This window comes from Cetorhinus maximus, chromosome 1 (assembly GCF_964194155.1).
Source record: "Cetorhinus maximus chromosome 1, sCetMax3.hap1.1, whole genome shotgun sequence".
In the NCBI taxonomy this organism is placed as follows: domain Eukaryota; kingdom Metazoa; phylum Chordata; class Chondrichthyes; order Lamniformes; family Cetorhinidae; genus Cetorhinus; species Cetorhinus maximus.
In genome coordinates, this window is record NC_135879.1 from 9,650,363 (window position 1) to 9,674,689 (window position 24,327).

Genomic DNA, 24,327 nt, shown 5'->3' on the forward strand with positions numbered 1-24,327 from the left:
AAGGTATGTTTTACAAACAGAATCAATCCCTGCCTGGGCTACTTCCAATGTGATGTAATCAGTTCGAAATGCTTCAAGCTTTGACTGTGCTACAGTGCCTTGTATTGGAATAGTTAGCTTGTTTGAAACCACACACTTGTTGACATCTTATTAATGGGTATCGAGTTATTCTCTTGGTGCAGCAGCCCATAGCACAACTGGAAAAAAAGCAGTTCATTTTGGTCCATTCAACTGGAAAACCCATTGGCTAAAGCGAAACCCTTGTTGCTTTCTCCAGGGGCCAGGCCTTGTCTATTCTGCTGTATCGTATAAATGGAAAATCGAAGAACCTCACCTGTCTTCAAGGCATTTTCATCCAATAGCTTTATGTCACAGCTGGGACCACCAAACGGGGGACGACAGGCGCACACAAAGCCTTTTCTTTGGTTTATACATGTACCACCATTCTGGCATGGGCTACTGTTACAGCTGACAGAGTCCACTGAAAATATAGATGGCAAGAGTCATTATAATATAGTTTAGAATTTGACAGTTCTCACTTTACATTTACACAAAGAAATTTTGAAAACTTTCAGCCACTTTTATTGGTGCCACTGTCCTTGCCCTCTTAAGCAGCCATCAATGCAATGGCTCAATCAGTAAAGATTTCTAAAAATGTCCAGTCTTTGAACACTGCTGGTTTTTGGGTTACCAAATTGGAGGTGCTCGACCTGTATTCAATTTATTCCTAATGCACAATTAGTAACATTGACATTGCTGATTCTGAACTTTCCAATTTTCAACATTTGTATTCAAATTGACTGTCGATTATCACCCCAAAACTACTGTTACCAGGTTCCCTGGTTTTGGGCCTTGTGGGAAGTATTAGCCAATAGAATAGCACGGTGCAGCCATTGGCACATTTTGTGAAAAAGTTTATTTCAAGTTCATCCTTGTAGATTCAACGTTTCAAAATTCTGATGCTTGTTTTCAAATTCCGCTATAGCCACCCTGGCTCCTCCCTCCCTCTGTAACCTCCTCCAGTCCTACCAATTCCTGTGATCCCTGTGCTTCTCCAACTCTTCCATATCCTCAATTTTCATCACCTAGGCCATAAGCTCTTGAATTCCCTTCCAAAATCTCTTCACCGCTTTACCTAGCCTTTTTTCTTCCTTTAACACACTGCTTAAAACCTTAAGCCTTTGATCATGATTTTGACCACCTGTCTGAATTGTGAAGTGCCTTGGGACGCTTTTCTACATTAATGGTGCCATATAAATATAAATTGTTGTTGTTTTGTTGAACACTTTAGTTGCAGGTTTCTCAAGCTTTAATGCCACCCAACTCCACAGTCACATCGACCTTTGCTTGCTGTTCAAATTGCTTCAGTGTGGTTTCCACCCTGCCCGTTGTAACAAAACTGGCCTGTTCAAAGTGACCTTTATGGTGGAAAATCTGTTGCCGAGTGACTCCAGAGCCACAGAAATACGGTTGACCTTTACCTGACCCCTGAAATGGTGCATCAAACCGTGAGAGAAGAACGCACCTTGGGTGTACCTACATCACATGGGCTGCAGTGATTCAAGAAGGCAACTCACCTCCACCTTCACAAAGGCGATAAGGGAGGAGAAAAAAAATCTGGCCTTTCCAGTGAGGCTTCATCCCAAGAACAAATGGGTAAAAGTATTTTGCTTATGTTTGGAAACCTGAATTTCAGTTTTTAAAAAATTAAACCTGGGCCTGAATTTTCAGCTCGTTGGGTAGGCGCGATTGGTGGGCCCGGGAGTGGTTGGGAAACGGACTGCTGACTGCGATCGGCCCCTGATTGCGATTTCACTCTGGCTGGCCAATTAACAGCCAGCCAGAGTGAAGCGCGTGCTGAAATTCTCAATGCTGCCTGGATGAAGACGGGAGGAGGGGGGGGGGTGCAAGATGATGTTTCCGCGGGTGCGGGCAAAAACTGAGACAAAGCTCCCTGAGGGCAGAGAGCTGCAGTCCCGAGAACCATGAAATAAGCTTTTGAAAATCAGGAAAAAAAATGTCCAAGCATTACAAGCAGTCATCTGAACATATAGGTGCTAAAAATGCTGTCCACAGATTTTTAATTTTTTTTAATACAGGAAACCTCATCCCACCCTTGCATGAGGTTTGATGAAAAATGCAAAGTCCGCCTGGTTGATTCGCCCATCCGCCAACCGTAAGAAAAATCAGACAATTGCGCCGTTAATGGGCGCTTGGTTGCCTTCACAATTGTCGATGGGCGCACTTCCGACATTTGTGCGCACCCGTTTAGTGAAATATCAAGTTCCACGCTATTGTGTTTGAGTCTTAATGGCCCTTTGAAGTGAAGGAAAAACCAGGAAAACTTGGAAATAAGTAGTACTGGTCTGAACTGGAGTTCCATTTTAAGGTCTACAGACCAGTACCAGCAATTTCGCAAGTTTTACTGGCTTTCCTAACAAGCCACAGGGTTGTATGAAACCACTAGTGGTTTAAAAAGACGTTCTAAGGACAGCTAAGGATGCATCATGAATTCCAACTTTGCAAACAATGTCCACATTCCAAGAATGAATTTTTGGTAACTCTGCACATATACTTCCAAGACGATTCCATCATCTGTCCTTGACCTTCTACTCTTCACTGAATTTTTGAGAAGCCACTTAATCTTTTTTATTCGTTCATGGGATGTGGGCATCACTGGCTAGGCCAGGATTTATTGCTCATCCCTAATTGTCCTTGTTCAGAGGGTAGTTAAGAGTCAACCACGTTGCTGTTGGTCTGGGGTCACACGTAGGCCAGACCCAGTAAGAATGGCAGATTTCCTTCCCTAAAGGGTATTAATGAACCAGATGGTATTTTTAAATGACAATTGGCATTCCGAATTTTTATTGAATTCAATTTTCACCATCTGCTGTGGTAGGATTCAAACCTGGGTTCTGGGGCATTAGCCTGGGTCTCTGGACTAACAGTCCAGTGACAATACCATTATGCCACAGCCTACCCGATCGATGGATATAGATGCCTGGTTCAAGAGGCAATCAAAGTGGGAGGAGTGATGTGTGGAGTGTAATAACTGCACAGCTCAGTTGGGTCAAATGGCCTGCTTTTGTGCTGTGGATTCTTATGTAATTCTATGTGATATTCTTGTTCCTGTTTACAAACTCCTCCATGGCCTCATCTGTTCTGCTTCTGAAACTTTCTCCGGCTCTATATTCCTCTGAGGCATTATTGATGACAGAACCTTCAGCCATTATGGATATTGGAATTCCCCTCCTAAATCTTCCTACCTTGCCACATCTCTTCTATTCCTTTAAACCCACCCCAGTACCTCCCCATGTGATCACATCATTACACCCTTCTCCAAACTCTCTCTTTTTTCCTGTTTATTGTCCTTTTGTTGGAATTCTATCTTTATTAGCCGTGCTATAGGAACTACATAGATTTCCATATGAATCAACAGCACAGAAGTAGAAAGAAAAGACTTACATTTATGTAGCACCTCTCATGACCTCAGCACATCCCAAAGTGCTTTACAACCAATGAAGTACTTTTGAAGTGCAGTCACTAATGTACTGGAAGAATTGGGGCAGCCAATTTATAAGCAGCAAGCTCTCACTAAAAGCAATGCAATTGTAACCAGATAATCGGTTTATGTGAATTTGATTCAGGGATAAATATTGGCCAGGACACCAGGGATAAGTCCCCTACTCCTCTTCAAAATAGTGCCATGGGATCTTTAAATCCACCTGAGAGGGCAGACAGGACCTCAATTTAATGTCTTATTTGAAAAATGGCACCTCAAAGTGCATCACCTCCTCAGTACTGGACTGAAGAGTCAACCTTGATTTTACAGCTCAAGTCATGGAGTGGGACTCGAACCCACGACCTTCTGACTCAGGGGCAAGAGCACTACCACAGCTGACAAAAGGACAGAGATGTAGGTTGACTTCTTTGAGAATGCTATTGCTGTTTTGCATGATATTGTTCCTGCCTAAAGTACTATCATTAACAAATGCACTGCTATCTTCTCTGGCAATTTGTCTTCCTTCTCTGAAGACACTGCACCCTTAGAGGACAGGAGAGACAAAAGCTTAACAACCTCCCTTCCATACTTAATTGAAAGTAGAATGCGGAGGAAGCCAATTATGAGCCTGCATCCTAGAAGATCAAGCTGGAGTGTGAACATCAAACCTGTGCAAGGTTGGGACCCAGAAATGATCCTGACTCCTGGAAACAAACTAGCACCAGAAGATTTGTGTTTCTGCTATACAGATCAGTACTAGTTGCATATATGATCAATACTGAGTGCATTGTAATGAGGCTATTTATATCACTGCTGTCTTTCTTTTTGAGAGGGTTGCAGGTGACACAATTTGTTATCACAATTAGAATAAAATCTGACATGGATGTAATATTAGGGCAGCTGCAAAATGCAGAAGTTCTTTAGTAACTCTCTTGTGATGGATCGGTGTGCTAACATCTGGTTTCAAAGCAAGGTCAGTCCTTTACAAACTTCACACAGTAACATTGTAATTCTAGCTTCAAACAACACTGTGACTGTGATTTCAAGGCAGATGTATGACAGACAATCTATCCCGCCGGGAGAACTGAGAGCAGGTAAGTACTTTTTTTTTCCTCCCCCATCCCCCAAGAAAAATGTTTTCAAACAGAGCTGTCAGGCAGAAGGAAAAAAAATGAAAGCTCAGTGGGATAGATTTTCTATCTTTGCTGCCCGGGCGGTAATCTGGTAGAGGAGATCGCGCGGTTTTTGGAGAACACGCCCAATTATCATTCCATTGATTCCATGCTTGGTCACAAGAATCCATGCAAATAGTGTCAATTTTGACTTTGATGGGCATCGTGAATGGTAAAATGGGATCTGAAACCAATAGCTCGAAATTGTTTGAACTAAAAAGGCCTTGTGCTCATACAGTGCCTTTCACGGTCTCAGGTCTTTATCGGCCTAGGCTCCATGCTCTGAAATTGCCTCCTTAAGCCTCTCTGCCTCTCATCTTCAAGTCTCTATTCAATACTGACTCCATTGAGTCAGCTCCTGGCCACCCATCCTAATACCTCCTTCCCTGGCTTAGTGTCAGCTTGTGCCTGATTACATTCCTGCGGGTACTTTGTTCAAGGTGTTATATAAATGCAAGGTGTTATTGTCATTGATGGAAATTAATGGCCTTTTTTTAAAGCTTTTCTTTTAAAAATAAATGAAGCAATTTGTTTTGAGTTGCAAAGGCTCATCCAGCTAGGAGAAGCAGAAAGTGTTAGGTTTCACAGGAACAGAGGAGGTCATTTAGCACCTTGAGCCTCTTCCACCAATCAATGAGATCAGGGCTGATCCGCGACATAACTTTAACATCTTTGGATAGCAAAAATCTATCAATCTCAGTTTGAAAATAAACAATTGGTCTAGGATCAATTGCTAGTTGCAGAAAAGAGTTCCAAACTTCTACCAACCTTTGAGTGTTTCTTCTTTCACCCCTGAAAAGTCTGGCTCTAATCTTTAGACTGTTCTCCTATCCCTAGACTCCCCAACTCACAGAAACAGTTTCTCCCAATCTACCCTATTGTTTTCCTTAATATCTTGAAAACTTTGATCAAATCACTCCTTAATCTTCTAAATTGCAGAGAATACAACCCTAGTTTGTGTAATTTAACCCTAGGAGTCCAGATATCCTGCTGATGAACCTGCACTGCACCCTCTCCAAGGACAATCTATCCTTCCTCCTGTATGGCGTCCAGAACAGCTCACAGAACTCTAATTGTGGTCTAACTAGCGCTTTGTATAGCTGAAGCATGACTTCTAGTCCCTTTGATATAAAGGCTAGCACTCCATTAGCCTCTTTTCTTTGCATCTTGTACAAACACCGGCCCATGATTGTCTCAACCAACGATACTGATAATTGCATCTAATTCCCCCCACCCTAATCTATGTTATGAACGTCAGCAGGTGAAAAGAGACTTTTCCTGGAAATCACGTAGCAGGACTTTGTATTGCGGAGGCGAGTGCACCTGTATTGCTTCTATTAAGGCATTCCGTCACAGAGAGTACTTCAATCACCATCAGTTTGCTGACAGCAAATACAATTTTGAGCTGTAAATTATCTTAAAAGGCACTGCCCGCTGTTTGACACTAATGCTGTTTGCACTGCAAATGGATGACTCCGTCTGAATGCAAGGATAATGTTAAGGTTGATTTCTCCTGCTAGCAACCTTAGTGAGAATTTTTCTCAAGTGGGAGATTCCATTTGGTAAACAGCACGCATGGTAAAGGAGAGTTCAGTGGGTGGTCCAAGTTACTGCTGTGTTGTGTGTTGATAAAACTACGGCAGCCTCAGTCCTTTTCCCACCAGAGTAAGGGAACACAAATATTGCATGAAAATATTTCCTACATTAAAAAATGTCATCTTTTGGATGAAACATTAACTAATCTGCCCTCTCAGGTGGATGTAAAAGGTGTAAAAGATGGCCCTATACAAAGAGAAGCAGGGAGTTATCCCAGGTGTCCTGGCCAATATTTATGCTTCAACCAACATCATTAAAACAGATGGTCTGGTCATTTATCTCATTGCTGTTTATGGGAGCTTGCTGTGTCAAATTGGATGCCATATTTCCTAAATTACAACGGTGACTATGCTGCCAGAGTGCGTCAATGGCTGTAAAGCGCTTTGGGATGTCATGAAGTTGAGAAAGGCACCATATAAAGGCAAGTCTCTTTTTAAAGGATCATCTGTTGTGATTTACATGCAAAGAAAATTGTTTGCATTCACCCAACATCATATATTTTCTTTGGTAACATTCTTTCCTTCAAATATTTTATTGGGCCTTGCAACATTGATACAGCAGACAGCCTACCCCCATTCCCCCCTGTCAGTTGTACTCCAGCTGGCTGCTGCCAGGGCCTGGTAACATTCCAATTTCCCCTTTCTTTCCCTCGGTTTTCAAATCTCCCCATGGCTTTGCCCTCTCTATTTCAGCAACCTCCTCCAATTCTACAACCCTCCATTACATTTACATTCCTGTAATTCTGGCCTCCTGGACATCCCTGGTTTTCATCACCTCTCCCTCCCTTAGGCAGCCCCTTGGGATTGAGGCTGTCTTGCTTCCACTCTGGGTCGATGGGTTCTGACATGGCTGATGAGTCCAACATGCGACCTGCTGAGTCTGCATGGGGGGGCGGGCGGTGCTTGAAGGGTTGGGCAGGTGGGCTGTTTGGAGGTTTGAATGCTCCCTCTGACTCCTCAACTTGGCATCTGCACTTTCCCGACAACATCTCTTGATGTGTTTGGTACCTCCCCAAATGTGCCTTCTCCATTTTGGTCAGTAACAAATCAGGGTCTCCCATGATTCGGCCGGCATGTTTGGCTCGTCAGGGATGTTTTTTGGACACCCCTAAAGCATTTCCGCTGTCTTACTGGGAATTTCCTTTGCCCATCCATATAAGGGCATCAGTATAAGGAAAGGGGGGCATCCTGGGCTCATAGGAACCCAACATAGCTTTGGGTACCAGTCTGCCAAACGTACTGCAAGAGTGGGAGTAGGCTGCATTGGGGAGGAAAGGAGCTCTAGTTTGATTTCATCGTCTGGATCCCTAATGAACCCAAAATTTATTTATGAACTACTGGCCCCTCTACTGCACCTCAGGAAGTATATGTTTGTCTTGAAGGAGATGTAGCACCGATTCACCAGAATGATACCAGGGCTAGGTTATAAGGACAGATTATTCTCTCAAGTAGAAAAGGTAATAATTGAGCTGTCTAAAATGATTAAAGTATATGATGAGGTGGATAGAGAGAAGCTGTTTGCTCTGGTGGAGGGGGTTACAGAACAAGAGAGCGCACCTTTAAAATTCGAGCCTGGTGAGGCAATGAGAGCCCGGAAACACCTCTTCACACATCAGGATAGTGGGAATTGGGAAGTCTCCACCCCGAAATGTTGTTGAGGTTGGGGCCAAGTGAAAATGTCAAAACTGAGATTGATAATTTTTTGTTGGGTGAGAGTATTAAGGGATCAGGAACCAAGGCAGGCTGATAAAGTTAAGATACAGATCAGCCATGATCTAACTGAATGAGATTGGAACCGGTTTGAGGGACTGAATTACCTATTTCGGTTCTTACATTCCTAAGGTGTGACACAGGTGCCAATGGGATCAACTTTGAAGGGCACTGTCAGATGTGTACATGATGGAATTGTGGCCTGTGGGATTTCAGAGCCCCAGACTTTACTTACATTCACAATCCTGGTTTACTAAGAGGGTGAGTCTCAGCAAACTTGACATGATTATCTGTGAGGCAACAAGGAGCATTGGTCCAAGAAAGTGACCTACTACGCTGCTCAAGCACTCCACCTGGTGGGTTGATCAGAGAACAGTACTGGTTGTGCAACATGAAGGTGTTCGCAGATTGAAATATTCTGTTGGCAAAGGATAGTTTGTTAATTATAATTTTATTCTCAGCTATTATGTTGGGCAGTTTGCCTATTGGAGAATAAGTGCTCTCACGTCAGAAGGAAGAGAAGGCAGTGAAAGTCAACAAACTGAGAAAAATGGAGCTTAAACTTGTTAGTGACCAAATCCATGCCTGATTGCAACAAAGTGCACCAGAATGGGAAGGCCCGAGCACCATCTTAAATTGGTCCTTGGGCCTCGTCATCATAATACTAGCAAACTGCAAGAGTCAATTGGACAATTGGCCATAGCTTGCTGGATGGCACCTGGCAAATTTGAGGCCACAGCTGAGCCTGCAGTGGGAGGAGAAGGGAGGTTCATCTTTATTTTGGCACGTAGAAATGTTTATTTCCTCTTATTACTTCTTTTAGATAGACACTGTGCCGACAAATTACATTTTGAATATCTGAAAAAGCAATGGACCACTAATGCTGTAACTAACGCGCATCGTCATCACTTTCCCCGGCAAAATTCCCATGAGAATAATACTCGTACTCCCTTTTTTCCCTTTCTTCATCTAATGCTTTTCTGGTCCTGTGCACTTGATGCTTAGCTTTGGCTTTTGAGTCCTCATAACCTATATCAGAGTCTGAGATGAGGAGGAATTTTTTCTCTCAGAGGTCCGTTAGACTTTGGAATTCACTTCCCCAGAAAGCAGTGGAGGCTGGGAATATACTGTTGACAGTAAGGAGTCAAGGGTTATGGGGGGCAAGCAGGAAGGTAGAGTTAAGGCCACAATTAGGTCAACCATGATCTTATTGAATGGCAGAGCAGGCTTGAGGCCACATAGCCTACTCCTGCTCTTATTTCTTATGATCTTAGTCTTCATCATCCTCACCATCCTCATCTAGAATCCTCTTTACCTTCTCATAATAGTCTTTGATAACTTTTATGGTTTTCACTTGGAAAGCTGCTATAGACAGTAACCGCCCTATCGAAGAATTTCACCTGTTTCATCATCACTTTCACAGGTGGATAGAAAAGGTGCACTCTACCCTTCCGTAAATGTGCCGTTCTGGGCATCCCTCTTGCTCCTGCTCCACTTTCACTCTCTTCAGCTGTCTTCTGGCACAGCCGGGGAGGTAATTATTTTCCCCCAAAATACACTTTAGTCATAAAATTTGTAAAAGTACATTACAAATAATTTTGACTTCAGAATGACAGAAAATGCAATAAAATTCAACCTGCCTCCATACAGCATATTCCACCCTGAGGTACCTCTATTCAACTTCAATACTCTTGATATTCACAATGTACATTCTATGTCAGGCGTACAGCACGAGGGGTTTTACACAGATTCTAGTCCCTCGGTGCACTATGGCTGAAACGCCTTTGACAGTGACCTTTCCCCATTGCGCCTCTGCAGCAGCTGCCGTAAGCTTTAATGCATCCGTCAGCACGTAGTCCTGGACCTCAGAATGTGCCAGTCTGCAACACTCAGTCGAGGACAACTCTTTGTTATGGAAGACCAGCAAGCCTTGGGCAGACCAAAGATGATGGTCCTCCAGCTGCAGTTGATATTTGTCTTGGTGTGAATCCCTGGGAACAGCTCGGGATGAACCTTGACAAAAGCCACTGCATCTCATTCCAGACCTACTTTGCAAAGCCTCATTCCAGGAAGAGGTGTGTGACAGGATCGTCCCCACCACAGCCACCTCAAGGACCATGTGTGGAGGGGGTGAGGCTCTAAGTGAGTAGAAGGATCTGATGGGGAGGGCCTTTCTCACAACCAGCTAAGCTATGTCTTGGTGCGTGTTTGAAAATACTGATGATGAGGCATTCTGCCAAGTGACTTTGACAGTCTGCTTGGGGAACCATCCAACAGGATCCAGCATCTCCTTTTCCCGCAAGGCCTCTAGGTCACTACATGCAGACCACTGCCTAATGGACTTGTGGTCAAAGATGCTTTTCAGCATAAACTTTTCTCCAAGGGATAGATGGCACGGCCTGGTTAAATTGCTTGGAGCGTTCCTGGGCAATGTGGCCAGACTCATCCTTCGCAATACCGGGGACAATTAGAACCTCAGCATTTGGTGGCACTTAGTGTGCGGCTGCATGGATCCTTGGTATGCAAACACAAAGGTGGTTATCAGGATGAGGGCATTTTTTTACCCCTTTATCTAGAGGTTTGTACATCATGTCCCTGCAAACACAGTCCATTTTCGACTTCCAGACAAAGTGGAAGATGGCTCAGGTGATCGCCGCGGTGGAGGACTGAGGAATGAGCCACACTTGTGCCACATACAGCAACACCACCTCACACCTACTGACCAGGTTTCTACCCACAATGGAGAGGGAGCATTGCTCCAAAATTCCAGATTTTTGTTTTAACAGAGCAATGTGTTCCTTCCAGTTTTTAGCACATGTCATGGTCCCTCTGAACCATATCACCAGCACCTTCAGGTAGTCCGACCAGACAATGAAAAAGACAAAGGATTAGTCATCCCAGTTCCCAAAGGACATGGCCTCACTCTTCCCGCAATTTACCTTGGCTCCCGGGGCCAGTTTGAATTGATCACAGATGCTCTTTAGTCTGTGCACCAACAGTGGATCTGAGCAGAAGATGGCAACATCATCCATGTACAGGGAGGATTTTACCTGCATGCCTCCATTTCCAGGGATCATCACCCCTCTTATGAACAGGACAGGGGAGAGGGGGCACAGCTCTGCATGACTCCAGATTTGATCAGAAAACTTTCTGATTCACACCCAATGATTGAAACTGTGCCACTGATGTTTGTGTAGAGAGTTCAATCCAGTTGTGGATTCCCTCCTCAAACCCCAGGACATCCATCATGCAGGCCTGATGAGGCAGGTGTCCTCTCCCCTGTCCTGCACGTAGGCAATCGTATTCCAAAATGGTGTGAGGCTATCAGAGATCTTCCTGCCGGTACAGCACAGGTCTGGTCAGTGTGAATCACCAACTCCAGAGCAGATTTGACTGTGCAATGACTGGACAGAATTTTGTAATCCACACTCAACAGTATGATGGGCTGCCAGTTTCTAATTTCCTCCCTTTTCCCCTTCCATTTGTAGAAGAGGGTGATTATGCCTTACCTCATGGATTCTGACATGTTGCAAGTCAGAAGCTACTCTCGTACACTTCTAGCAGGCCTAGGCCAACCCAGTCCCATGGAGTCAAATACAACACAGCAGGTAAGTCATCGCTTCCAGAAGTTTAACTCTTCTCGAAGGATTGGAGGGCCCTAGTCAGCTCTTCCAACGTTAACAGTTTGTCTAGGCTCTCCTGTGCACTGTTGTCAAAGACCTCTGTAACAGAGGACAGGAAGGACTTGGAAGCCATGGTGTTTGTGGGTTTTACGTCATACAATCTAGCATAAAAAGGATTTGCTTATCTAACTGCAATGAATTTACAAAGCCATCTCATTCCTTCAGGCTACTGATCACAGGACTCTCCCTGTGTACCTTTTGGATGAAGAAATGCGAGCATGTCTCATCCCACTCCATGGAGAGGACTGGGGTCATAATTGGGAGACAGTCAAACACTGGCCAATTGCAGGTGCGGACTCAATATGGAGTCAATAGGAGCTCACCTGCTCTCCCTGGCTCTTTCTTAAGGTGAATTAAAAAATAAAATACCTGCAGGCTTCTTCTGCAAGTAACATCAGGTTAACTCACTGTCAGTCCTGAAAATAAGCTCAGAGCTTGTGGAAACACAATATCCAACTACTATTAACCAATTATGGAAACAATCAGAAATTTTAGCAGGAACCTTATTTCAATACTGAAACAAAATCTGTGCTCATTTCATGTGCTTATCATGGCCACCTAAAGAAAAGCCATGCCAAATTTATCAGTGATCTAAACACCCAGGCAAATCATGCACACAACTTGCTGTCACTCAATTTACCATTGTTATGCCCATAAAACCTGGATAACATTGAATTTCTACCCCATTCAATTACAAATGGGAGGGACACAGATATTGGGTACATAAAGCATTTAACATTGCGGGATTCCACGTGACCAACTACATTTCGGAACAGGAGGAGTTCATTCAGCTCCTTGAGCCTGCTCTGGCATTCACTAAGTTTGTGGCTGATCTACATCTTGAATCCATCTACCTGCCTTGGTTCCATAACCATTAATGCTCTTTCCTAACAAGAAACTATCAATCTCAGCATTGACATTTTCATTTGATCCCCAGCCTCAACAGGTTTTTGATGGAGTGTTCCAGATTTTCAATACCCTTTGTGCATCACCTCTGAATGGCCTGGCTCTAATTTGTTAATTTTTGTTCTGTAAATTCACTAGTACTTTTGCTATGATGACTGTCTTATGGCACTTATACTTCCTTCCTGCTTATGTGTATCTTTTACTAATCAGTTAACCTGGGTTTCAGTCACAGACTGATCTATGTCCCGTCTCTGGATGAGTAACTGCATAAACATTAATAGTTCTTGAAAGAAAGGTATAAAATAATAAATTAGAGTAGTTACCTGGACCAACGTCCTTGTCAGCATATCGTTGGCTTCTTCCAGTACTGATTGTATTATTAATGGCTCTTGGTCTCTTGAATAACACTTTTATTTGCTTCTGGATCTTTGTAATATTCCTGATAATATTAGAGATGGCCTTATCCATAAACACTGTAATATTAGTGAAAAAGATCTCCACAGAGGTCTCACTGATAGACTGCATGAAGTCTCTCAGGTCTTCTTGAAGGGCGGTAATGTTTGGCTTTGCCATTGTTGAAGCAGTCTGTGGAATACTGGCATTGACCTGAGCTACCAACAGGGACAAATTCTGACAAAATCCCCAGGTATTCCCTGTCTCCACCTTCATTTGGGAGAGCCGGTCATTCAGGTTAACCCATTTGGACTGCAATCCTGACACTTTGCGGCTCAGCTCCTGGTATTTTGGAGGAGCAAGCTGGACTTTGCCTTGTGTTATTTTGGGTTTCTTAATTTTAGGTAAAGATTTTGAGCTTGCCATTATAGAGCTCAGGTGTGATTCAAGTGCCAGAATACGTGATTCATTGTCTTTAGTTTCTGGAGGGGAACGAAGGGCATTTTCTTGCAAATGGTGCATCTGCTGTTGGTGATCTTCAATCCTGGCCACAGTTCTATTCAACAACTGAGACATCGTAATTAGATTTGGAAGCAAGCTTGTCTCATTGTCCTTCAGATCCTGGAGGACACCTATAATTTTCAAAGCATTCTGGTGCCTCACCATGTCATCCAGCAGCACCATAAAAGAGGCATTCAACTGAGTAAATAGTGGGATCACAGTCAAAACGTCCTTCTGCTTTTCAATACTCTTGTGATACAGTTCCAAAGCATATTGCCTTAGGCCAGTGACATTATTTTTCAGGATGTAATAACCATCTCTCATGGAATCGACAGCATCGTTAATAACCGTCATCGTATCATTCAGGCTATCCTCAATTTCGAGACGGCATTCAGCTAGAAACCCGTTGAGTGTCTCATCTCCAGATCGGTTTTGTTTTCCAAACTGTGGACTTTCTGCTGTATCTTTGACAAATGCAACTAAGCTCTCCACCGTAGAACTGAGAATGTCTAAACGTTCAGCAAGAGCCGCAACTTCAGCACCATGGTCAGCAACAGCACCAAGACCCGCAGCAGCACCATGGACAGCGGCAGCACCATGGTCAGCGGCACCCGTTTCAACGAGCGGCCCTTGCCCTTCAGTAACAGGTTGAAGGATTTCAACATCGTACGACAAAATGCTGATTCTCTCATTCATTGAGCTTAGGATATCATCTAATGAGGTGAAAGTATCAGAGAATGTCATGGTTAAGTTGTGCATTCGGTTCTCCATCTGGTCCATCCGGATGTCCACTTTACTCTTGCATTCTTCGACCATCTCTTGGCAAGTTCCAGTCAGCATGTCCTGCTGGCTGCCAACTGAATCCGTGAGGTTGGAGAGCTGCAATCCATGTGCATTTACTTCAGTGTACAACTGGAATATTAGGCGGCCCTGCATTTTGACATTTTCGGTGATATTGAGCAAATACTTTTGGAAGCTTTTCTCTCTATGCCCTCCTTGTTCCACGGGGATGGTGATATCTGGGAGCATCTGATTGGAGACCAGCATCTCATGAGCTTCTCTTGCCTGTGAAAAGGTATGGTTCATGGTTTCAAAGACAGTGCCAATCCTATTGTGTTCCTTTTCCAATTCTGCTTGAAAAGACTTGAGCTTTTCATTTAGCTTCTGAGATGTATCATTACAAGCCACTGATACATAAGCTGTAAGTACTTTCATTTCATCCCTAATCTCTTGTAGTTCAGTACCAGTTGAGAGATTTTGCTTCACTGATTTGGAGTGGGGATTCTCAGATAGTGACAAAATGGTATCATTTAACTGATTGATTGCTTCTTTGGTGCTTTCAAGTTCCTCAGTTAAACCTGAAATAGCTTTGTAGAGCTGAGCTACCATCTCCTGCATGTTGTTTTGAAACGACTGAACTTGTTGTGTTACAAGTTCTTTTACCAGCTCCTGAATCCCTTTTGATTTAGTTGCTGAAACAAAGAAATGAAGACAATTTAAAGGAGTGGTTCTTCGCTGACAAATCATTGACAGAAAATCATTAACATGGTGATTGTGTGTCCATTGGCAAGCATGTAGAACCAATCAGGTTTTATTGAATTGTGTTAACTTTCTCCCATCAACACAATACACAATTTCAAATGGGAAATCTCTCTTTCTTATCTTTGTTCCATTTTTTCTCAGTAATTAACAATCTGCCAAATGAAATTAGATTTTCTGAATCTAATTCAAAGTTGTGCCTTCCTTAGATTCTATCATTTCAGAGAAGCACACAGAGTTCCATCTTTCACTTAAGGAGGATTTTACAATTTTGTGGTCTTTTCTTAGATGTTCTCACAGATGTAGCACTGGTGGTCACTCCTCTAACTGGTCAAACATCTCATATCAAGGGGCTACCCAATATGTAAATCTAAGATAGCATGTAGGTGTCAACTGTGGCTCAGTGGAAGCATGCTCACCTCTGATTCAACTGATTTCAGAAACCCATGGGTTTGAGAAGTGCATTAGAGAATTGAGCTCATAACCTTGGTTGACACTTCATTGCAATACTGAAGGAGTGTGCACTGCCAAAGCTGCTTTTGGGTGAGATGTTAAAATGAGGGCCCATGTGCCCTCTCAGGTGGCGGTACAAGGTATTTAAAAACAGGGGAATTGTCCTGGTTTCTGACCAATATTTATCCCTCAACCAACATCACTAAAACAGATTATCTAGGTCATTATATCATAACTGCTTGTGTAATAAGCTACTAAATTGGCTATTGCTTTCAGTCTTTGGGGAAATTAATGTTTTAACCTTTTATTTCCATGTTTAGTTTTAACACTTGTGTGAATGCACTTTGCTTTAAAGCTGAGCATTTGAAATTAATACATTTTCCAGATTCTTTCTGTGGAGAAGTTATCTTTAAACCTCAAAACACGATGAAGGGATTTAAGACCTTTGCAGGTCTATTGCCTTGAGTATGTCAGATTTCCTATCACATTGCTGGAATTCCCATATATGGTAGAGTTTGACCTGAGATACAGAAATTCTTGTGACAAGCCAGTCAACTCTTGTAGTTCCCCACCACCATACCACACCTGACCCCCTCAGCGTGAAGGAGCATATTGTGCTGCTGTTAACAGCGACTGAAAACCATCCTGTTTCTTTCAGTAATTCTCATTAATTAGTGTTGTACTGTCTGACTGGATTTGAATAGGTACAATCTTAAAGTGTCACCCACTTGCCAGCTCCTACCATTTTTGAGGACTCTCCCAATTACTAACCTCCGCCCTAAGTGTTGATTTTAGCCTTTTTTTTTGTTGCTTAAAAAAATCTGTGTTATCTCTTCTTTAATGCCCTATAATAATACTTGTACATTCCTCACATTCACTTTCTTTACAGTTGTTCCTATTGTTTGCTCTTTTATATTTCCATCCCCCCTCCACTGCCTTGTTAACTCTGCTGCAATTTCTTTTCTCTCTCCTCTCCTACAGACCATGCTGTCTATTCCAATGTATCTCAGGTCACCATGGATGGAACTGAACAAAAAAAAAAGGTGTGATTCTGTGCTTTCCAATTTCATGCACCACACCTTATGAACCAGCTGTGTCAGAATGAGTACATTTTGCAAAGAAGGGAGCAATCTCCACGACACAGCGTTGAACATCTCTTAAATCAAATGAGGTATGCAGCTTCTTTTCACAGGAATTCTCTAAACAATGAAAAGCTTATCCAACAATTTCCCATTCCAAAGTCTTTTGATAGCCCAGCCCTTTTAGAGCCTTGGGTCACAAACATATCTGACTATGAAACGAGGCAATTTCGGCTCTGTGCTGTGGACTCAATTGTACTGGGACTAAAAGGAGCCCGATACATAATTTAACAAAAGACCTTTGACCTTCTGCAGCTGCAGAGCTCAGTCAATTTCCATTGATTGTATGGGGACTCATGTATCTGCGGGGACAGGCAAAACACATTTGCAGTGCGGGCCAGACGAGTTAAGTGCACCACATTTTTAAAAGAAAGAATGAGTTAACAGTTCCATGTGGGGTTAATCAAACTGACAGCAGCATACATCAATCCAGCAGCCCACTGTAAAATTTACAACCTATTTGTCTGCTGTCAGAGTAGGCATGTCAGAACTGGATGCAGGCATCCTCCTTGAAGGAGAAAGACAGCTTCATCAGCTCATTCTTGGTTATACTTGAAGCAAATTGGGGTGGAGAATGGGGTGGGGTTGCGGGGGCGAAATTTCCTCGACCATTTCACTAAACTCATGTCACAATTCTGATTGGGTTGCCATGGAACCGATGGGAAGAAGATCAGGACCTGGATCCAGTTTTAGTTCGATTTCATTCTTAGCTTGGTGAGGGATGGATCCTTCTCCGGACTAGAGCAGACTGGGGTGGGGATGGTGGTGACTGCATTGACAACGGGGTAGGGGGTGGTGGTGGGAGGGGATTGGAAGGATGTGCAAATGTGAACACTGCCTGCGTGCACATCATTTGCAAGCTGGTCCTGAGGAGGCAGGTCCCATTCATAACATGGCAGGATTACCTCCTGCACCTGAACTGCAGATTCAAAAAAGCAAAAGAAAGACTTGCATTTATATAACATCTTTCAAAATCTCAAGGATGTCTCAAAGTGTTTGACACCACTGAGATATTTTTGAACTGTGGTTATTATTGCAATGTAGGACATGTGGCAGCCAATTTGCACACCGCAAGCTCTCACAAACAGCAATGCGATAAGGACCAGATAATCTGGTTTCTCTTGTGATTTTGATTGAAGGATACATATTGGCCAAGACACAAGGAATCACTCCCCTGCTTTTCTTCAAAAGTAGAGCCATGGAATCTTTTATGTTCACCTGAGAGGGCAGACAGGACCTCAGTCATCTCATCTGAATGACAACACCTCCACACTGCAGCACCCCCTCAGTACTGCACTGGAGCGTCAGCATTGATTTTGTGCTTGAGTGATGAAATGGGGCTTGAACCCGAAGCTTCTGACTGTAAGGTGAGAGTGCTACCAACTGAGCCAACACTCAGCAACTCAGCTGATGATTCAAAGAAATTTGCAATCCACACTCTCAGAATTTGAAGTCTGACTGCTCAGCCCCAATTGGCAATACCTATATATCAGCCATTTTTTCCACAAAGAGATGGGGATAGTTTGTTTCTGTCTCATCACAGAGATCTTGAGGTGCAGGGGGTAACATTCATGCTCTGAGCCAAAAGCTCTGGGTTTGAGTCTCTCTCTAGGACTTGATGGCCATGGAAGGTGCATTCATAACGGGGCCAGACAAGTTGATTACTAACCTGTAAATCCTTCCAATACACCTGTCGCAGGTGGTAAGAGTGGAGGAGTCTCCTGGTTAGTCATGCTTGATGTGCAGTGGTGCCCCTCAAGCCCCTGGTGACAGGCTGCAGACATATTTCAGGAAAACTAGCCATGGAATCAGACATAAGCATGTGCTTCGTCTGCCTCATGTGCCATGAGGCATGGGATAGAATGAAGAAAGGAAGGTTCTTTGTCTGAACATCAGTGGGATCTGTGTTAATGAGGTTGATCTGATTCTGCCCAATTTCGAAGGTACATCCCTGTTGCAATCTTGAAGCATGTGTCATACCTTTTGAGGTTGATTGCAGATCTTTCCCTTTATCTTCATTTATTTTTCCCTCCAGAGAGTACAGCACAATCCGCACATCATTCATGTTGGCAGAAATGTTTTCCACCTTCTTTCGCAGTAGGCCCAGTTTAATTTCCTGATTATATAGCTTGTCGCTGAATTTTGCCGTTAATGCTTTAAAACATCAAAATGAGCTATTAAAGTTATGATTCATTGGGCTAAGACTACACACACATTTCAAGCACAATATCTAATTATATGAACAATAGCAGAAGGAGGATTACCTCCTGTGAGAGATGTTATGCTTTCTATCTTATAAAGATCTATCTTTTTTCCAGATCAAAAGATTGCCTTCCACTTTAGTGCCTTTTATATAAAAAGCTGCTACACCTGCAATGCGAAATTTGCATTTTGAACATATTCCCTATGTAAAGCACAGATATCTTCCCTAACATTGCTAATGTATTTGATTTGAATGTCAAGATACTGTAAGGTGAAATATTCTCAGGGGTACATTGAATAAGGGTCTTGCTGTCAATCACAATTACATTGGAAGGGACACAGGACATGGAAGCAGCTGGGTAACTGTTTAATTCAGTGACATTCTCCCAGGACCACGTCATGATGGATTGAACGGGCATCCGTTATCAGAGCATTTAATTCTTTTTATTGACTTTTTGAAAGCCACTTATTCAAAATATATTATCAGTGCCCCCAACCCAAATATTTCAACAAAGGGATGGAGCAGGGGGGAAAACACAACCACAAAGCATCCACAAAAGGTATGCAGGAATGGCAGATTTAGGAATTTCTAAAGAGGGATACAAATATTGAGACGCGTTGGTGATTTTGATTTTCAACACTGGATTTGGGCAGTTTCAGACAGTTTGAAGCCAAAAACCGTAATTCTGTCAAGCCAAAACAAAACAACCCAGGTAGGACCTATTTTATGCTTCTGCATAGGACCTTGAGGTGGTTTTCTATGTGAAAGGCGGCTGTACATGCAAATTGTTGTTGCTAAAAATATATTGGGCCAAATATGTTGTCCAAGATGTGTCACCTCATCATTAGCTTCATGAAAATGGCAAACCACGACTGCATCAATATTGAACTGCATTGAATGGTGTGACATTGCTGTATTTGATGGTAGCTATGAATTAAACTCACCACAGAAAGTCAAGCCTGTCCATTTTAGTTTAAATGCCCTTTCAATTTGTGATAAATGTACTTACTGCCAATCAACCTCTCTGGCTCTGATATTTAACAATTACAGATGTGGGGCTTCATTCCTTCAGGATTTAATTGTTGGAGATATAAAAAAGTTACATTTAAATTTTACATTTTTTCATATTTTTCCCATCTCTTTCCCCCCCTCTTAATTCAATCTTTCGTTCCCTATTTATTTCTTTCTCTGCACCTATTGTGACATTGAATTCACCCACTCTAACTTACACTTTCTTCTCAGTTCTTGTGCTGTTAATTTTACAATCCTTCAATTTGTTAAAGAGATGCATTGTTGCTTGCCCTGTTAACTCATGTCCCTGATGTCCTGGTTCGCTCACTGCACTGTTATAAACTTGCAGTTGCCAAGTAAAAATGTTATAAAAACCCAAGCTTGCAAGTCACCATTAAATTCTCTGCCACAGCAAATTATGCTTCATTGTAAGAACAGGTTTTTTTCCAATGAAGGAGCAGAAAACTCAGCCTGTAGAATATACCAGGTGCTGGAATAAATACAAGCTCAGTATTTAACCTATTTTACCTGTCAGATACAGGGTAGGTACCTGCCAGGCAATCTACTTAACCCCGCCCAACCTTCCCCTCCATTGGCTGTCAGTTTAATGGGGGTTAAAACAGAAGAGTGACTTAGACCTGGCAGGGATTGTGGAATCACGTTCCATAATTCCTTTAATTTTATTGGAAGAGAGTATCCAATTTTGAAAAAGGAACTCTATTGACTCCTGTGCCCATGATCTGGATGCAAAAGCTGTTTTAGATTGCTGAATAGATGAGATATTTTGTTGGTAAAATGCACAGCTTGAATCGCAGTGAATGGCTCATCTTCCCAACAAGATCAGATATTTCCCTTTAATTTCCTGTGCACTGTTACTTTGTTGCTGTAACTGGCTTTGCCTGTTTGTTTCATGTTGACCTCCATTCAGTCTTGTAATCATAAATTCCCAATTATTTTGTGTCTTAATTCTATTTTCTTCCTAATTAAATTAGGCTTTGAAGAAAATTACTCTCAGAGCCAGTTGTGCATTGACTCTTTGTATGAATATTAGCCGTGAACAGTTTTCATTCAATTATCAACTTGCTTTGTGACAGGTCTGCGAGTGAACCCCAGAATGATATTCCACAACAACACAAGATACTTAAGTTTTACATCAGAATTTGGGCTTTCTTGTGACCTAACCCCATCAAGTCTCTTTGCCTCTTGATTTTCCTGCTGAGCCTGCATGCCCACAAGCGCCTCCTACATAGGGTCATCAATATCATGCAGCACAGGAAATTTGAGTGTGGCATGCTTTCTGCTTGAACAAAAGTGGACAAAGCAGTGGTGGGTCCTAATGCTGACTGTCTACATAGCAACAGAAGTACGTCATTCAGCCGATCAGGCCAGTTCGACTACATCGTGGCTGTATCTCAACAGCACCTTGGTTCCATATCTCATAATATCCTTACCCAACAAAAATCTATCAATCTCAATATCAATTGAAATTTTCAATTGACCCCCGCAACCTCAACAGCCTTGTGGAGGAGAGAGAGTTCTGGATTTCCATTACCTTTTGTGTGAAGAACTGCTCCTGAGCATGAGCCCAGAATGGCCTGGCTCTAAGGTTATCCTTGTGCTGGACTCTCCAACCAGAGGAAATAGCTTCTCTCCAACTACCTTACCAATTCCTTTAATCATCTTAAACACCTCAATTTGATTATCCCGTAGATCAATCTATGTAAGGCACGGGTGATTAATGTTTATGTCAGGTCCTGGAACTGAATAAATGTAGCAAACAGTGTGCTTTGTCTTTCTCTGTAACAAGTTTTCCTAATAATCACATTTAATTATTTGGTCCCAAGATAAAAAGATAATGAAGGGTTTTCCAGACCTGCATCAAGAGGCTGTTGAGGTTCCTGGGGCATATGAGCTCCAGTTGTCTGACTCTCAGCTTGATTTTCTTCCGCTTGTCTCCTTAAATGTTGGTCTATGAATAGAACAGAAGTTTGTAACTCATCATAACAATCGCAAAATAACATTGGAGGAAGCACTAACATCTTTCTGATATCATTTACAAATGCTACAGGAATGTAGGGCATGGAGCAAGCCTGCATCTCCTTCACTAAGACCACAGATGGGGTAGCTACCCCTCCAGAATTGTCCTGGAGTCTCCAGGATTAGAAAATTAATCCCCAGGACACTGCTGTGAACAACTCAGGAGTTAAGTCTTGGGGGGAGGGGAGGGGGTGAGGGGAGGGGTGGCAGGGGGAGGGGAGGGGGTTAAAAAAAAATGCATAGTTTTCATTTTCATTTCTTGGTAATAAAAATATTTGAGAAGGATCGAAAAATTGTACTTCGAATGGGTAGGTGATAATAGGAGGTCACTTCAGGAAGAGGTCCATTCAAAGTTGGCACCCCATGGCACAGTGAAGCATAAGCTGAGGGTCTGATAGCACAAGGAAGTCATCCGAAGCTGCAGCTGGTGTTGGACAGCTTGACTTTAGGAACCGATGGCTGTCATTGAACCAGAAAACATCAAACTAGAAATGAACAGCTGTTGCTTGTTGGAATGGATTGTAGTGTTGCCCAACGAATAGAGTGCAGCTCAAATTAGCTCAGTAAATCACATGAATATTCAGTGACCTAATTTTCTGCTGGAAGTTTGCCCAATCCGGGGCAAACTTAGGATGGGAAAATTCAGCTGGAGAGATATTCCACAGACTCTGACATTTGACATTGTAAAATGACAAGAGTCCCTTCGGAAACCTCCAATCCAAATATTCAAACTGTGCCCTTCAGCATTGCTATCGTGGGCAGGAGGCGTTTTCAATCTTAAAGGTCTCTCGTTAAAGCAGTACAACTGATCACTCTACAAAATCCACAACTTCTGAGAGAAAGAAAGAAAAGACGGCAAATTTGGCCACATTCTACACTTCTTCAGGAGTTTCTGCAAAGTCCTCTTAAGGGCAGAGGTGCTGCCTACTCAAGCAAGAGCAGCAGCACTGGATCGGTTGCAGGGGGTGGTGTTGGGGAGTGGTGGGGGGTAGAGACAGGGACACTCAGGCTTATCACACGTTCCTGGCATGGGAGAACATCCAAGGACCATTTTACCGTAAGTACGCAGGCTAATTAGTCTTCTGATAGGCGGGAATGGCACCCACCTTTCGGGTCCAGGTCTCTAATGTGGCCTCGGTACCTGAAGATTTTGTAAATCCTGTTCTTGTCCAGGTGAAAAGGACCAATGACCCCAATGCAGCATGCTCATGGCAGGACCCCAAAACAAAAATTCCACCTTTAGCAGACCAAGTACCCAAAGCCACATTTTACGGCCTATTCACTGGGGGTGGGGGGTCTGAGGTACACCTCTGAGGACACAGGAGCCCACTCCATGTTTATATAAGAAGGGAATCCCTGATCCTGTGGGATCAGTGCAGGAGTTTACTGACAGGCGAAGGCCAGGACCAAATATCACTAGATTTCTGGAATCAGTGATTGATACCAGCAAGAACAGAGAGAGGAAAAAAACAGGGAAAGAGTAAATAACAAAAAAAATTTCAGCACGAATAAAATTACAAGATGTTGATAGAATTGTTTATCTTGATCGAAAATTGCATTGATCTCATTTACAATCTAATGGGAAGGGACTGAAGTCTGATCTTGACGGGTGGTAAATACTTGTCATTATCTGTGGAGCTGCTTTAGCATGGTAATTAGAGATGGAATGCCAAGTGATAGCAAAAGTGTGGATGACAATAATTACACAAACAGCAGGGGGGAAATACAAGGCTCTAAGAGGTTAGTAAATCTTCTCCCACCCCCTTCACACACACTTCTTCCTCGTCCTTTTGCAAATTGCACATAGACTGAAACCAAGGACTGAATTTTTGCTCCCCTCCCCATCCCACCCTACCACAGCACCCCCCCAAACCCAAGGTGGGAATGGAGATGGAGGGGCCTCAAAAATACGGGGCACTGGGCAATGTTGTCAGTTGCAGGATGTCATTCCCAATGCCAGGCCTTTTGGGGGAAACAAACCCAGGGCCCAGGAAGGTTGCCCACCTCCACAAGGTGGGACCAGCAATTAGTCTCATCATCTCTCTCTGTCTTCAGGTGCCATGCCCTAGTTAGGCTCATTATGAGCCTTTTTAAAGATGAGTGACTGGAATTTTCCATAGGCCTTCGGTATCCCGACACAACGGGTGCAGATCAACTGCCTGGAGGCGGGCAGTTGGCGGCTGGCTGGGTGGGGTGGAGGGTGTGGGGTGGGGGTGCTGGGGGGGTGCTGCTGGGGGTGGGGTGAGGTGGGGTGGGGGGTTGGGGGTGTGGGGTAGAGGGGTTGGTTGGGGGGGCGCAGGGCAGTGCTCCAGGTAGGTCTATAGGCCCTCCCTCCCTGCCTGCCTGCTGGGTGGGGGTGTAGCAAAAGGTCACCTTATAGAGGGGCTTCCCCATCAACAGGCTGTTTTTCTCTGCTTTATTAATAAAGTTTTTTAAAAAGTGGCTGAGAGGGCCCCTTCTTGTTGAGGCACCTCTCAGTACTG

General features: G+C 43.2%; 1 protein-coding gene across 1 annotated transcript in view; it reads right to left on the reverse strand.

Moving 5' to 3' along the window:
- Nucleotides 1–24,327, reverse strand: part of LOC144699769 (multimerin-1-like) — a 62,278-nt gene that overhangs the window by 7,453 nt on the left and 30,498 nt on the right. The window contains exons 4-7 of the mRNA XM_078571029.1: nucleotides 21,681–21,776; nucleotides 18,574–18,747; nucleotides 12,892–14,934; nucleotides 335–481 (exon numbers count right to left, since the gene is read on the reverse strand). Of these exons, the coding sequence (XP_078427155.1) occupies nucleotides 335–481; nucleotides 12,892–14,934; nucleotides 18,574–18,747; nucleotides 21,681–21,776 (2,460 nt within the window). The remainder of the gene's footprint in view (nucleotides 1–334; nucleotides 482–12,891; nucleotides 14,935–18,573; nucleotides 18,748–21,680; nucleotides 21,777–24,327) is intronic.